This window comes from Phalacrocorax aristotelis, chromosome 1, assembly GCF_949628215.1.
Source record: "Phalacrocorax aristotelis chromosome 1, bGulAri2.1, whole genome shotgun sequence".
Classification (NCBI taxonomy): Eukaryota; Metazoa; Chordata; class Aves; order Suliformes; family Phalacrocoracidae; genus Phalacrocorax; species Phalacrocorax aristotelis.
The window spans coordinates 64,191,814-64,207,178 of record NC_134276.1 but is presented as its reverse complement, the minus strand read 5'-3'; the positions used below and the strand labels follow the sequence as shown (position 1 = coordinate 64,207,178).

The 15,365-nt window shown below is 43.5% G+C and overlaps 1 protein-coding gene across 1 annotated transcript; it reads left to right on the top strand.

The window, feature by feature from the left end:
- On the top strand, positions 1-560 carry LOC142051912 (actin, cytoplasmic 1-like). The gene is given in 2 exon segments (XM_075081699.1): positions 1-22; positions 25-560. Coding segments are annotated over 2 exon segments (558 nt in total).
- Positions 561-15,365: the final 14,805 nt, after the last annotated feature.

The following is a 15,365-nucleotide window of genomic DNA, read 5'->3' as shown; positions in this document are numbered from 1 at the left end:
ATGATGGTGGGAGCTGGACAGAAATAATGTTAATTGGAGAAGAAGATCAGTCCAGAAAAGGGGCCCTGTCTTCGAATTAGCCAACTGACCATGGCACAGTTACATGCTGGGAAGATATGGAAAGGATCTGGAGACATGTCTATGAGTATGGGCTGAGAATCAAAGCCAGTGAAAGGCCAGTGCTGCTGACTGAAGCCCCCCTTAATCCTCTGCAGAACCAGGAAAAAATGGCAGAGACCATGTTCAAAGGCTTCTTGGTGCCAGTTATGTACATTGCAGTCCAGGCAACTCTGGCACTCTGTGCATCAGCCTGTATTACTGAAATAGCCATGAACAGCAGGGATGGTGTTACCCACACTGTCCCTGTATATGAAGGATACTGTTTACCCCATGCTCTCTCCAGGCTGGATATTGCTGGCTGGGATATCACTGAATATTTTATGAAACTTCATTTGGAAAGTGGACACAATTTTGTTAGCAGGCTGCCAGCTGTGAAGAGACACATGAGGAGCTGGTCTGAGTTGGGTAAATCCATTCTACACAAGCCGCTAAAGTCTTGACTAGATGGGGTGTAATATGAACTCGAAGCTGAGAGGCACAAAGGAAACGCAGTAATAACTTAATTCCCAGAACACACCAAACATAAATGAGCTCTGTCCCACAGACCTTGGGTTGTAAAAATGCATAGATGGTTAAATGTGTTGTTTATAGGCCAGTCTTATTTCCTTTATATGTCAGTGCTGAGCACATGTTTCCACTTACCGTCTTATGCACGTCTTTTTGCTTTATTGACTGTGTTGCCTGCACAAAATTGATCCCCCCAGGCAGGCCAGGGCTTGTCCTTTCTCCATAGCCATCCTCTGCCCAAATACTTCTGGAGACAAACATGTAACTAAGGGCAGATTCTGAGTGAATCAGGCCAGACTGAAAAGTACCTGGAAAAGGGTGCTGAGCTTTCAAAGGTCTGAATTTACCTGTGGTAAAAGCAGAGGGAAAAGGATTGGCTGACTCTTAGTCTGTATGCCCATGTAAACCCCAGGGGCCTGACTAATGTATAACACCTGTAGCAGCAGGCATAAATGTCTTTCCATATCTAGAAAGCATTACCAAAAAAAGAGACAAGTAGGATCAGAGACTGAGGGAGAGATCCTTCTCTCCATGCCTTTCTACACCAGATTATTTTGATATCTTCCTTGTTCTTCTTTTGCATTTATGTGGGTCTTGTCATCCTCAGCTGACTGTTTTCTGGATGTAACTTCATTCTGATCAGGCATGGTACAGGGCAGCAGTTGAAGTGATTATAGTACACTGAATACAGGTGAAACCCCAGAAATAATAACGTTTCATCAGAGAATCCCTTAAGGAAATCTATGCAATCATGATTTTTTCTGTTTCACAGAAGGAGGGAGCAATTGCAATAAATTTGTTCATTCCTCAAACTCATTCCACTGAGTCTTTATCAGTTTCCCACAGGCAACTGATTTTTCTGGCTAACACAATTATTAGGAAATCTCAGACATAGAGCTCCAAGGAAGATTTGCCTTATCCTTCATAAACTTGACAGGGACTTGATGAGTTGCCATTAATTTCTCCATAAAATAACTTAGCTTTCTGCATCAAGATATATCCGCCACCTTATTGGGGTACATCTCACCTCCATCTTTGTTTACAACCCCCCCAAAATGTTGATTATCTTCTTGGCTTACAGTTTCCTTATTGCTTTCTTGGGATGGGGAGGACAGATGTTGGGCTGTTGGCTGAGAGTGCTCTGTGACAGTGGCTCTGTCAATGGGATGACCAGTGCAGCTTTCCAAGTGGATTTTAAGCTGGAACTTTGATTGCTGTGAAGCAATGCATTAAATACATCAAAGTGGTGAAAATAAGAAAAAACAAAGGGCTGTAATGTGGTGGACATGAGTCTCATGGCAGAAAGTCACGTAAACAGAAGTATACTGCTTTTTTACATACAGTAGTAATTTTTTAGAACTTTATGGGATATCCCAGAAACAAACCAAAGAATTTATTAAAGCACTAAAGCTTAAGTGTCTGTGCTTTTACTGTTGAAAGACCACAGTTCTAGAACCATCTCCCTGGAGCATGTGTATGGTGTGTGTAACAAATAGTGGATTCATGGAGTGAATCCAAATGCATTAGAAATAAGTGTTACAAGAGAAAAAGTGAGGAAAAGTGGGTATTTCAACCCAGTGGAAGTTTGAATGAGGAGGAGGGACAAAAATCTTCTGCTCAGAATACCACCATTGAAGCCAGATGTGGGGAAGACAGAATGGAGGCTGCTCACCCTTCTCCATGCCCTAAAAACCTGGAGCAGTGGTTCACAGCGCACGGAAGAATCAAATGCACCAAATGCTGGGGCAATGATGGATGCCTTTACCAAGTCAGCCTGTCAGTACCTGAGGACAATGCTTACTCTGTGCCACAAGCCATTCTAGTACAGACACTATCCGAATTTGTGATTCATATTGAGATAATGCCTGGAAATCAGTCAGGCTTCCCCGGGGACTGTAGAAACAAACAGCAAAGGGCAGACCCTGCTCAAAAGAACTTAGTCTGAGATGTGAAACATAACAGGTGGATGAGACAAACAAGCAGGTCAGGGTGGAAGGCAAGGGAGACAAATAAACTGGGGGCTGAGAACACTTCTTAGCCAGTAAGAAGCAACTATCACCATCACAGATGCTTAGCTCTAACAGCTTGACAAGATCCCTTTCTTCACATAGGAGCTGTGTTTGGTTGCTCCCATACCTGTTTCCATCTAAAATCCCCATTTTGCAATATCTTTGTGACACCCCAAACATCCACAAAGCTCTCCAAAGTTGAGTTTTAATACACTTATTCACACCAGTTATGATATTTCAAACCACACGGGTGACAAATTGTTACCATGCACTCCTATTGTTTACAGTAATCCCCATATTAAAACAAACTCAGCCTTTCCTGATGATTTTATACCTTCTTGCTGACTCACTTGCCTGTCTTTAGTTACATTTCTGTTGAGGGTTTATTTTAATATTAAATACTTTCAAAACATAAAAAACCCCTATTTGCAGATTTCATATACTTCTGAAATATTTTGCAATCATTTTTATGGGCACCACATGACCAAAATCCTCCTTTCATTTTTTCTTGCAGATCTGTGACTTGCAATATGGGCTTCCCATGCTCAAGCTCAGCAGTTAACCTTGAACATGCAGCTGGCCTTCGTGTTAGAAGAACTGCTGCCAAGGGCCAAGCCCAGTGACGGGTGGCTCCAGAAGCTCAGCCCTGATGCAGCAGCCGCAGTATTACTGAGTAAGTAGGTTTGTGTGAATGACAGTGTGTTCTTGTGTATGTATGTTTTCCTGAGTGAGTGAGGGTGACAGCATGTTAGTGTGTATCTGTGGTGTATGTGAGCATCTATCAGTGTGTGTGACTGAGTGTTTATACATGTGATTGCTAGAGTGTTGTTATGTGGGTGTGTGCAAGTGCCCATATGCAAGGCTCAGTGCTGGGTCTTACATTTGGATCACAACAATGAGTTTGCAACGCTACAGGCTTGGGGAAGAGTGGCTGGAGAGCTGCCTGGCAGAGAAGGAGCTAGGGGTGCTGGCTGACAGCCACCTGAACATGAGCCAGCACCGTGCCCAGGCGGCCAAGAAGGCCAACAGCATCCTGGCTTGTATCAGGAATAGTGTGGCCAGCAGGAGTAGGGAGGTGATTGTGCCCCTGTACTCAGCCCTGGTGAGGCTGCACCTCGAGTGCTGTGTGCAGTTTTGGGCCCCTCACTACAAGAGGGACATTGAGGTGCTGGAGCATGTCCAAAGAAGGGCAACAAAGTTGGTGAAGGCTCTCCTCTTCTGAGGAAAGGTTGAGGTAGCGGGGGTTGTTTAGCCTGGAGAAGAGGAGGCTGAGGGGAGACCTTATCGCTCTCTACAACTACCTGAAAAGAAGTTGTAGCGAGGATGGTGTTGGTCTCTTCTCCCAGGTAACAAGTGATAGGACAAGTGGAAATGGCCTCAAGCTGCGTTAGGGGGTATTTAGATTGGATATTAGGAAAAATTTCTTCACCAAAATGGTTGTCAAGCATTGGACCAGGCTGCCCAGAGAAGTGGTTGAGTCACCATCCCTGGAGGTATTTAAAAGATGTGGAGATGTGATTAGGGACATGATTTACTTGTGGATTTGGCGGTGCAAGTTTAACAGTTGGACTTGATGTCTTAAGGGTCTTTTCCAGCCCAAGTGTTTCTACAATTCTATGTCTGAATGCGAATGTGTGTACCTATGCTAAAGAGAACAACGAAAATATAGTTACAGTGAAAAGGATTTCTGGAATTTACATGAAAAAGATTTTGCTTGAAATATTCTTCCTCTGATGGTTTACTATCCAAAGACAAGGAGACCAGTTTTTGAAAGAAACAAAGCCTGTCACAAGTGCAAGTTAGTTAAGAAATTATGATTCCTGATGCTAAAGAAATATGTTTTCACTACCAGATACAAACTGTTTCTCATATGAAGAATGTAAACATGCTCTCTTAATTTCTTCTCTTCAGTTTAGCTGTTAGCCACTGGTAGCTGTACCATTTGGAGATTGAGAGGGCTGTGAATTTCCTTGAAATAAACATCTCTCTGACTTTTACTTTGGTTGAATGAATAAATTGTATGAAATGTTTTGATTCTAATGTTGAAAGATAAAGCAAATCATACTGAAAGTATCTTAAGACCTCACCACCTGCACCTGAAAGAAGGTCAGGACACCACAACAAAGTGATAGACACAGGTAGGCACAGTGCAGTGGGGTTTCCAGCATTCAGCAGTAAACATTAAGCTTGCCCATAGATATTACCATAAAACTGAGAACTATCAACCAGGAGTTTGGCACTTCTTTAAATCATTGACTTAGCTATTCAAGTAAGACGGAGTTTTACCATCCTATCCTCTGTCCTCACATCCACAGCTAAATCCTTCCTTCAGCTGTGAGGGACTGTCTTGCTCTTTCCCTGCAGAGCAGGCATGATTAGAGACGAGACATGAGGTACACATCTGATTCCCCTCCCAGGCTCATGAGAGCACTGAACTTCAGGTGCCCTACTTCTTCAGCAGTGTACTAACCACCAAGCTATTATATATAATTAGGTCAGGCCACCACTTCCTCCTCTTGTGGCCAGGTTTTGGAATGAAACTGTGTCATGTTCTGGGCTTTCATCACTAAGGGTGACTACTTTATGAATGTCAAACAGATTTAAGCTTGAAATAGGTACTGAGACATGTCATTTAGTTGCCTTCAATATGTGCATTGGCAGAACATTTGATATGAAGGAGCTTTACCTATGGAGGTTTGAAAGCCTCCAAACTCTGTGCCATGGTTTAAGCCCCAACCGGCAACCAAGCACCACACAGCCGCTTGCTCACTCCCCCATGGTGGGATGGGGGAGACAATTGGAAGAGTAAAAGTGAGAAAACTCATGGGTTGAGATAAAGACTGTTTAACAGGTAAAGCAAAAACTGTGCAAGCAAGCCAAACAAAACAAGGAATTCCCTCACTGCTTCCCATGGGCAGGCAGGTGTTCAGCCATCTCCAGGAAGGCAGGGCTCCATCACACATAACGGTTACTTGGGAAGACAAGTGCCATCTCTCTGAATATCCCCCCCCTTTCTTCTTCTTCCCCCAGCTTTATATGCTGAGCATGACGCCTTACGGTATGGAATATCCATTTGGTCAGATTGGGTCGGTTGTCCTGGCTGTGTCCCCTCCGAACTCCTTGTGCACTCACAACCTGCTCGCCAGAAAAGACCTTGACTCTGTAAGCACTGCTCAGCAATATTTAAATCATCCCTGTGTTTTCAACATGGTTTTCAGCACAAATGCAAAACACAGTCCCATAGCAGTTACAGTGAAGAAACTTAACTATATCCCAACCAAAACCAGCACACTTTGCTACTGTTTAGGCTGCCTAAATAGTTATGTGGAGTTCAGATGAATCACGTACTGGGAATGGAATTGCTTATGTTTCATCTGAGTCATGCTTTTCATGGCTTTCTGTACCTTGGCCTCATGCTCAGTTTTCATTATGTTTGTGGACCTCTGCCCTGGTTTTGGCTGGGATAAAGTTAATTTTCTCCCCAGTAGCTGGTACAGTGCTGTGTTTTGGACTTAGCATGAGAGTAATGTGATAACACACTGATGCTTTAGTTGTTGCTAAGCAGTGTTTATACTAAGTCAAGGACTTTTCAGCTTCCCATGCTCTGCTGGGTGCACAAGAAGCTGGGAGGGGGCACAGCCAGGAAAGCTGACCCAAACTGGCCAAAGGGATAGTCCATATACAATGTGGCATCATGCCCAGTGTATTAACTGGGGGGAGCTGGCCAGGGGAAGCAGCGATCACTGCTTGGGGACCGGCTGGGCATCAGTCGGTGGGTGGTGAGCAGTTGCGTCACTTGTTTTTTTCCTGAGTTTTGTTTCTCTCTCTTTTTCATTGTTTTCCTTTTCATTACAATGTATTATTATTGTTGTTGTTGTTATTATTGTTACTATTATTGCAATTAATAAACTGTTCTTACCTCACCCCACAAATTTTCTCACTTTTACCCTTCTGATTCTCTCCTCCATCCCACCGAGGGGGAGCGAGCAAGTGGCTGGGTGATGCTGAGTTGCTGGCTGGGGTTAAACCAGGACATTCCTTTTTGGTGCCCAGCATGGGACTCAAAGGGTTTGACATAATGACAGATCTGACGGAGCATGTTAAAATAAATTTTTATAAGCATCCATTATGTTAGCTTAATAGTCACTGGGCACAATGGTTTTTTATTTGTTTGCATCGTAGTATTATGGGAATCCTCACTTGTGGTATATATTCCCTGAGGTCCTGTTTATCACTTCTGGGAGATGGGTCAGGATTATCATTTTACTGTACTATGTAACATCGATTTATGCTATGATAATGTTACTGGTAAAAAAACCTAATTTATTAGTTGTAGTTGTTATTGCTGTCATCTCTGTACCTCGGGCGCCATCTCTCGGAAATTATTAATAATGACACTCTCCACATTTTCTCCAGAACCAGGTCCCAGAGAACTGATCTATGGGGAAGAAGTGGGTGGGGGGGAGATGACACACGCTTCCCCCCCCGTTCTTTCACCTTCTCTTCTTCCTAGTTACACCAGCTGTCAAGAATTTTTAATATCCTTGGGAGGTCCAGGCCACATGCTCCTATTGCTATATGTCCTGAATGTGTCTCAGGTCTTGTTTAGGGTTAAACAACTATTTAGAAAAATAACTGACAACTACCCTGAGGATGGGTGGTCATGGGTGGCATGGCATGTGGGAGAATACAGGCAAGTACTTGGAGAACTTCTCAGCTCCAGTGGTCTGGAATTTCACTCCTGAAAACTACAGGATCCTGATGAAATGATAGAATGCTTGCAAAAAAAAAAAAAAAAAAAATGCTGTGGTTATTCCAAAGAGGCACAACTTAATGCACTGTGCTGGGCCTTGGCTAGTATCTACCAAACACTGCTTAGTATTATGCAGCACCTTCAGGGAGAAGAGAAGGAAAATAAACCAAAAGGCACTGCAGCTATTCCAACCGTGGCAACAGGCACCGCGGATACTCCAACCCCAGAAGGGGTTCGATCTGCTTCAGAAGTGGTTGGTACTGAAACACAGCTGCTCCTGGCACCCCGACTGCCGGTGCTGGGCTGGATGTTCAAATAAGACAGCCCCTCTACACACCATGCAACTGATGCTACATGGAATGAGTGGGTCACATTGATCACCCAAGAGGCTCAAATAGGAAACCCGAGTCACCCAAGAATCTTGGAAGTGATCATGGACTGGCCAGAAAGCAAAGACTTTGGAATATCACCAGAGGAGGAGGTGATGTGTGCCAAAGAGGCCCATTGCATAAGCAACGGCCAGAAAATGAGAAACAATATACCCTGTTGACTGATGGATCCATAGTATTGTAGAAAAGCACCAGAGATGGAAGGCTGCTCTATGAGGTCCTATACGGCAAGTCACAGAAACTGCTGAAGGAGAAGGTGAATCGAGCCAGTTTGCAGAGGTAAAGGCCATCCAGCTGGCCTTAGACATCGCTGAACGGGAAAAGTGGCCAGTGCTCTGTCTCTGTACTGACTCCTGGATGGTGGCAAATGTCCTGTGGGGGTGGTTACAGCACTGGAAGCAGAACAACTGGCAGCACAGAGGCAAACCCATCTGGGCTGCCACATTGTGGCAAGATGTTGCTGCCCGGGTAGAGAACCTGCTTGTGGAAGTATGCCACATAGATGTTCATGTACCCAAGAGTCGGGCCACTGAAGAACATCAAAATCTCCACCAGCAGGTGGATCAGGCTGCTGAGATTGAAGTGGCTGAGTTGGACTGAGTTGGATCTGGACTGGCAACATAAGGGTGAATTATTTCTAGCTCAGTGGGCCCATGACACCTCAGGCCATCAAGGAAGAGATGTGACATACAGACAGGCTCATGATCAAGGGGTGGACTTGACCATGGATGTTATTGCACAGGTTATCCACGAATGTGAAGCACGTGCCGCAATCAAGCAAGTAAAGTGAGTAAAGCCTCTGTGGTATGGGGGACGACGGCTGAAATATAAATATGGGCAGGCCTGGCAGAGTGACTATATCACACTCCCACAGACCAGCCAAGGCAAGCGCCATGTGCTTACAATGGTGGAAGAAATGACCGGCTGGCTGGAAACATATCCCGTCCCCCACACCACTGCCCAGAACACTGTCCTGGGCCTCGAAAAACAAGTCCTGTGGCGACACGGCACCCCAGAGAGAATTGAGTCAGACAACGGGACTCATTTCCGAAACAACCTCATAGACAGCTGGGCCAAAGAGCACGGCATTGAGTGGGCTCGAGTATCACATCCCCTATCTTGCACCAGCCTCTGGGAAAATTGAACAGTACAACAGACTGTTAAAGACTACACTGAGAGCAATATGGGGTGGGATAATTAAACATCGGGATACACACTTAGCAAAGGGCACCTTGTTAGTCAACACTAGGGGATCTGCCAACCAAGCTGGCCCTGCCCAGTCAGAACTTCTATGTACTGTAGAGGGGGATAAAGTCCCTGTAGTGCACGCAAAAAATCTGCTGGGGAAAACAGTCTGAGTTACTCCTGCCTTGGACAAAGGCAAACCCATTCATGGGCTTGCTTTTGCTCAAGGACCTGGGTGCACCTGGTGGGTGATGCAGAGGGATGAGGAAGTCCGATGTGTAGCTCAAGGGGATTTGATTCTGAGTGAGAATAGGCAATGATTTGAACTGTGTGATATTAATTACTATATAATACTGTATGTCATCACTTTCATGGTTGCATTATGCCATATCAATGCTATTACTATAAGAATCGCCCAGCTGAATGAAGAATAAATTTTGATGAAACCAAGCAAAGGGCAGCAGTGATGGAACCAGAACTGGCTTCAGCATACAACAATCCAACACCACACACCACCTCTCCTGCCCTGAAGGACTGTTATGACAGATGGAGCCTAAACTCATGGACTAAATTAACTCAGCAGACACTTCAGAGAGACGGCCCATAGGCTAAGAAAGGGTTGTCTGTGTGTATAAATCAAAAGACAGGAAAAGTGGTGGTGATTAATTGAAATGTATTGGAAAGTATGAGAGCTGGGCATGATGTAGATGGTATAGAATAAGGGGTGGATATTGGCCTGGTTTTGGCTGGGGTAGAGTTAGTTTTCTTCCTAGTAGCTGGTACAGTGCTGTGCTTTGGATTTAGTATGAGAATAATGATGATGATAACACCCTGATGTTTTGGTTGTTGGTAAGCAGTGTTTATACTAAGTCAAGGACTTTTCAGCTTCTTATGTTCTACTGACTGAGAAGGCCAGAGATGCACAAGATGCCGGGAGGGGGCACAGCCAGGAAAGCTGACCCAAACTGGCCGAAGGGATATTCCATATCATGTGACATCACGCTTAGTATATATACTGGGGGGAGTTGGCCAAGGGGCAGCGATCACTGCTTGGGGACCGGCTGGGCATCAGCCAGTGGGTGGTGAACAGTTGCATCACTTGTTTTTTCCTGAGTTTTGTTCCCCTCTCTTTTTTCGTTGTTTTGCTTTATTATAATTTTTATTTGATTTGATTTGATTTTATTGGTTTTTATTTCAATAATTAAACTGTCTTTATCTCACTCCACAAGTTTTCTCACTTTTACCCTCCTGATTCACTCCCCCATCCCACTGGTGGGGAGTGAGTGAGTGGCTGTGTGGTGCTTAGTTGCCAGCTGGGGTTAAAACACAACAACCTCTCTACCCAGGAGTTCATAAAAAGTGTTTTTTGGGGTAATGCAGCCAGTTCAGGGAGTGTGCAGATGCAGTTCCTAACTGCCTGTGCAGAGGTACTGATCTGAGCCTGCTCCCAAGGAAGTTTTTGCAACTGGGAGAGTACTTGAAGTTAGGTCTGAGTCTGTGGCTTGAACAAATGCATGACAGCTCAACTGAGTTGGATGGACCCCTAATATGACAGGTGAAAGGATTTTGTAGCAGGATTGAGGGATAGGATGCTACCTTCTATGGTAGGTGCAAGTAGGCACAGAGGCAAAATTCACCACTGCCACTGCCAGGGGTACCCCCAAGTTGTACTTGGGACCTGTACCTTTATTCACAAGCAGAAGAAAAGGCCCTGTTTGTCTGCAAAGTCGAGGTAAAGCAATACTGTAACTATTCATGCATGTCTGACATGACTGGAATTTGTGATTTTGTCCAGAAAGAGAAGAAATAAATTAATAAAATAAAAGCAAAAATTGAGAAAAAAAAAAAAGAGAAAGAGAAACTATTGCACCTGTGGAGCTGGTCCAGTATTTAAAAGGAATGGAGAGACTCAGATAAACTAATTTTCATATATAAACTACTGTACAAGTAGTTGAGAGTGCTTGCTTGCTTCCTTTCTTTAAAAAACAACCTGGAATACAACAGCTGATAAAATAAGAGAGTGGGTGGAAGGATCCAGTATTTGGTTTCAATAAATCATTAGCTTTTTTGAACTGTGCTTGGGCCAAAAAAAAAAAAAGTTTATTAATCAGTCACCTTCCTGCAGCCTGAAACCAAGACATGGAGACTGAGGGAGGGTCTTAGCCTCTTGCCATATTTGGCATGATCTAGAATATAAAATACAATTATGTTTAGCAAGGTACAGTAGACGCACACCTTGATATTAATCACCAACCTTAGGCAATTGCATCACACACTAGAGAAATCTCCCTCTCCCCACTGATTATACAAACCAAGTCACACCATGATCACCTGGCTGACAAAAGACTACCTCATCAACCAACCAAACCAAACAAGACAAAAACAACAACAAAAACAACAAAGAGAGAGTGATAATGGCATTATTTTGTGGTAGTGATGAGAGCTGGTCTCAGTAGCACCAGCACCAGCATCAGAGAAGGGTGGGCAGCCAGCTGTGAGGTTCTTCCAGGCTGCCAAGGCCCAGCTGTACCGTCTTTGGTTTCCTGACCTGCAGCTCAGTAGCTGCTCAAAATAGCCTAGTGCAGAAGGTGCAAAAGACTCATGAGGACAGTAACTGCAATTAGACCATTTCAAAGTCAATGTACATATAGTTTTTCTCCATCCAAATTAACATCCAAACAATGGTACTTCAACAGTCGTTGTTGGGTGTTGGGTGTATGCATTTAGATGTGAATGTTAAGAGTCAGACCTGAAAACAATTACATAACATTACACAAGCAAAACCAGCTATTGAAATCAAAATCTTATTTGAGTTAATCTGTAGCTTTTTTCACTTTCTCCTTAAACAGATCTCCTTTCAGCTCTTCATATTATGTGTATCTGCACCCTATTCTACTTGTTCTTCATTAATTTATCTGGCATAAGTGTAACAGTATTTCATAAACCCTCTTGAAAGGCTGTGGAAAATTATGTTAATGTGTCAGTACTTCAGATTTTGTAAAAAACTTATATTTAAGTCATGATGATATCAGTCTCATTACACAAGGCAGATAGCAAGACAGAAGTGCTCTTCACTGAGGCTACAAGTTTAAGGCTCTGCCGTGTACTGTCCTAAACAAGCTGTGCACTTTTTCTTTAACGCATTTCACTCAGTACAATACGAGAATTTTGTCTTCTTTCTTCCACCCATTCTTTGCATTTCTTAGACTGTAGAGCTGAGAGAGGCAAAAGGTTTATCTTCAAGTGTATGTAGAGGAAGCAGAAACCCTGGATAGCAGTGAGACCTCCTAATTAACACTAACTTTATAACGGATAAGGTAAGAACAGCCCTGTTCTGAGAACCCCAGTCACACAAAAGGTTGTGACAGAGCACTGCTATTAGCTGAGAAGACAAGGTAGGTGACTTGGGCAATGAGTGAACATTTTTTGGAAGATGCAAAAATGACAGACTGCATCTTCAGAGGTATTTTTCAGTTGATAAGATGTTGCAAAGGGGGGAAAACAGAAAAACCAACAGGACTTGAAATAATTTGTCTGCAGCATGGACTATGATCTAGAGCTAACATCTTTTGTTCCATATGATGGCATACAAATAGTATAAATTATATATTATAAAGACCATGACCTTCTCCTTGGGAAGAAGTAGAACAGGACATATTGAGGAGATTCTGATTGGACACCAGAGGAAAATTTTTCACAGTGAGGACAGTCACCCATTGGAATAATCTCCCCAGGGAAGTGGCTGACTCGGCCACGTTGGACACTTTCAAGAGTTGTCTGGACAGGGTGCTGGGCCATCTTGTCTAGACTGCGCTTTTCCTAGAAAGGTTGGACTAGATGATCCCTGAGGTCCCTTCCAACCTGGGATTCTGTGATTCTGTGATTCTGTATCAGGGCAAGTGTCCCTGTAGGTGAAGGCACAAGGAGAGACCTGAAAGTTACACCCAGAGGCCCTCAGGAGGAAGGATTTCACAAGCTGGTTGCCTGAATTGGGTTCTGAGACCAGAGGTAAGACAGGGGGACACTGGAAGACAGGAGGCACCCTGTAAAACTGTGCTGCTTTTTTTCTGTATAAGCCTTAGGTTTGCACAAGTTTCATCATCCTCTTAAGAAATACATGGAAGGTTTTTGATCAGTTTTAAAAGAGAATCTACATGTTTTTCCACTTCACCATTTAAATGTATATAATGTATCTAAATATGTATGTATATACATATGTGTGTGTGTGTATATATATAAAAAACATTAAAATTCGGGACTTTTCTCTAGCTTCCTGTTCACTAACAACATGCTGGCTTAGAAATAATCTATGAATACACTTACATTCTTAACAGGACTATTGATATATTCCAATTCAGTATATTCCACTTGCACTCAGAATTTCTTTAGCTACTTTGCTTACCCAGTTCATGAGAAAATATTGCCCAATAAACCTCTTTGGAAGTAGTCTTACATAATAGGAAAAAAGAGATCATCTTTAAATATTTGCCTTAGTGCCGCGTTACAAATAATGCCATAAAGACTATCCTCTCTCATTTGTTTTTGTATGCTATTGTTGCTCTTTTTGCAGACTGTTGTTGCTTTTCCTTCCTGCAGTTTGTCTCAACCCATTTAATCTCCAAGTCAGTAGTTTGATTTAACCCATTAATTCCAATTAAATCACACTTCTCCCTCCATACTTGAGCATAATACAATAATTTTACTATACACGAGTCTAAAATTGTTGTATTATATAATAGTTGTTCTTTGTCCTTTCTAAGCCTTTACCTTTCTTGCTGTAACAAATAAAACTTTCAGAAAACAGTCCTGTTCCTTTCCTGTATGGGAAGCTGTTTCTGGAACAGCTCTTTCTGGCTGTTGTTGGAAGCAACGAAATGGCATCTTCTCATTCATGATTCCTGGATGCTTCAGTAATCAAGAGTGAGATTAGAAACTAAATTTGGATAGCTACATTGTGTGAGGTGATAACTTGAGGGTCTTATAGTCATGGAGAAAAAAATAAAAGAGGTAATTTGTGGTATGACTCACCCAACCCATGAATCATTTGCTTTAGGAAGCGACAAACTGACACAGAACCTTTTTCTTCCCATGGACTACAGTGAGGTTCCAGACGGTTGCCTCAAAATGTGGAGACATCCTCATTGCAGATGTCTTCATTAAGTCACCTTGTCCTGGGTGTTTTAAGAAAGCCAATGTTATCTGCTACATTCATAACCAGCAGGGTAAGAAAATGGAGCAATAAGGCAGTGGTTAGCCACAGTGGTGTGTAATGCCTTTCTGCTTGGCTCTTCTTCATGGACCAGCAGCTTGTGCATCCCAAGGGATCAGTTTTAGTACAATTCCTTTATGGAGAGAACTAATAAATATATATAAGCAATCACCATCTCCAAAGAAGCAAGTATTCAAGGAGACTAAGGCAGCACATCAGCTCTAGAAGCTGTGAATCTGAGAGTAGTATTGAAGGGGTGGGATTTGCATTGTTCCTGTTTTACCAGAAAAGAAGTTTGCAGCTAATATGAAATGTGTATTAGAAACCAATGAAAATGTGAGGGTAGCTACAGGAATACAAGTACTGTCTTCAAAAAGGTAAGATAGTTATATCAAAACAAGTCTTAATTTTTTTTCCTTACTACTAATCTGATAAATCAACGTGAGGAAAATGGATTTACTGAAAATACCTGTCACTAGTGGTGTTCCCCAGGGGTCTGTGCTGGGTCCAGTCCTGTTCAACATATTCAGCAATGACCTGAATGATGGAATAGAGTATAACCTCAGCAAGTTCCCTGATGATACCAGGCTGGGAGGAGTGGTTGATACACCAGAAGGCTGTGCTGTCATCCAGCGAGACCTGGACAGGCTGGAGAGATGGGCCAAGGGGAACCTCATGAAATTTAACAAGAGCAAGTGCAAGGTCCTGCACCTGGGGAGGAACAAGCCCAGGCACCAGTACAGGCTGGGGGCTGAAATACTGGAAAGCAGCTCTGTTGAGAAGGACCTGGGATTGCTGGTGGACAGCAAGCTGACCATGAGCCAGCACTGTGCCCTTGTGGCCAAGAAGGCCAGTGGTGTCCTGGGCTGCATTAAAAGGAGTGTGGCCAGCAGGTCAAGAGAGGTTACCCTCCCCCTCTACTCTGCCCTACTGAGACCACGTTTGGAGTACTGTGTCCAGCTTTGCAACCCCCAGTTCAAGAAGGACGTGGAACTGATTGAGCAAGTCCAGCTGAGAGCCACCAAGATGGTCAGGGGACTGGAGCATCTCCCTTATGAGGAAAGGCTGAGAGACTTGAGTGTGTTCAGCCTGGAGAAGAGGAGACTGAGGGGGGATTTCATACATACCTATAAATATGTGAAGGGTGGGTGTCAGGATGATGGGACTAGGTTCTTTTCAGTGGTGCCCAACGA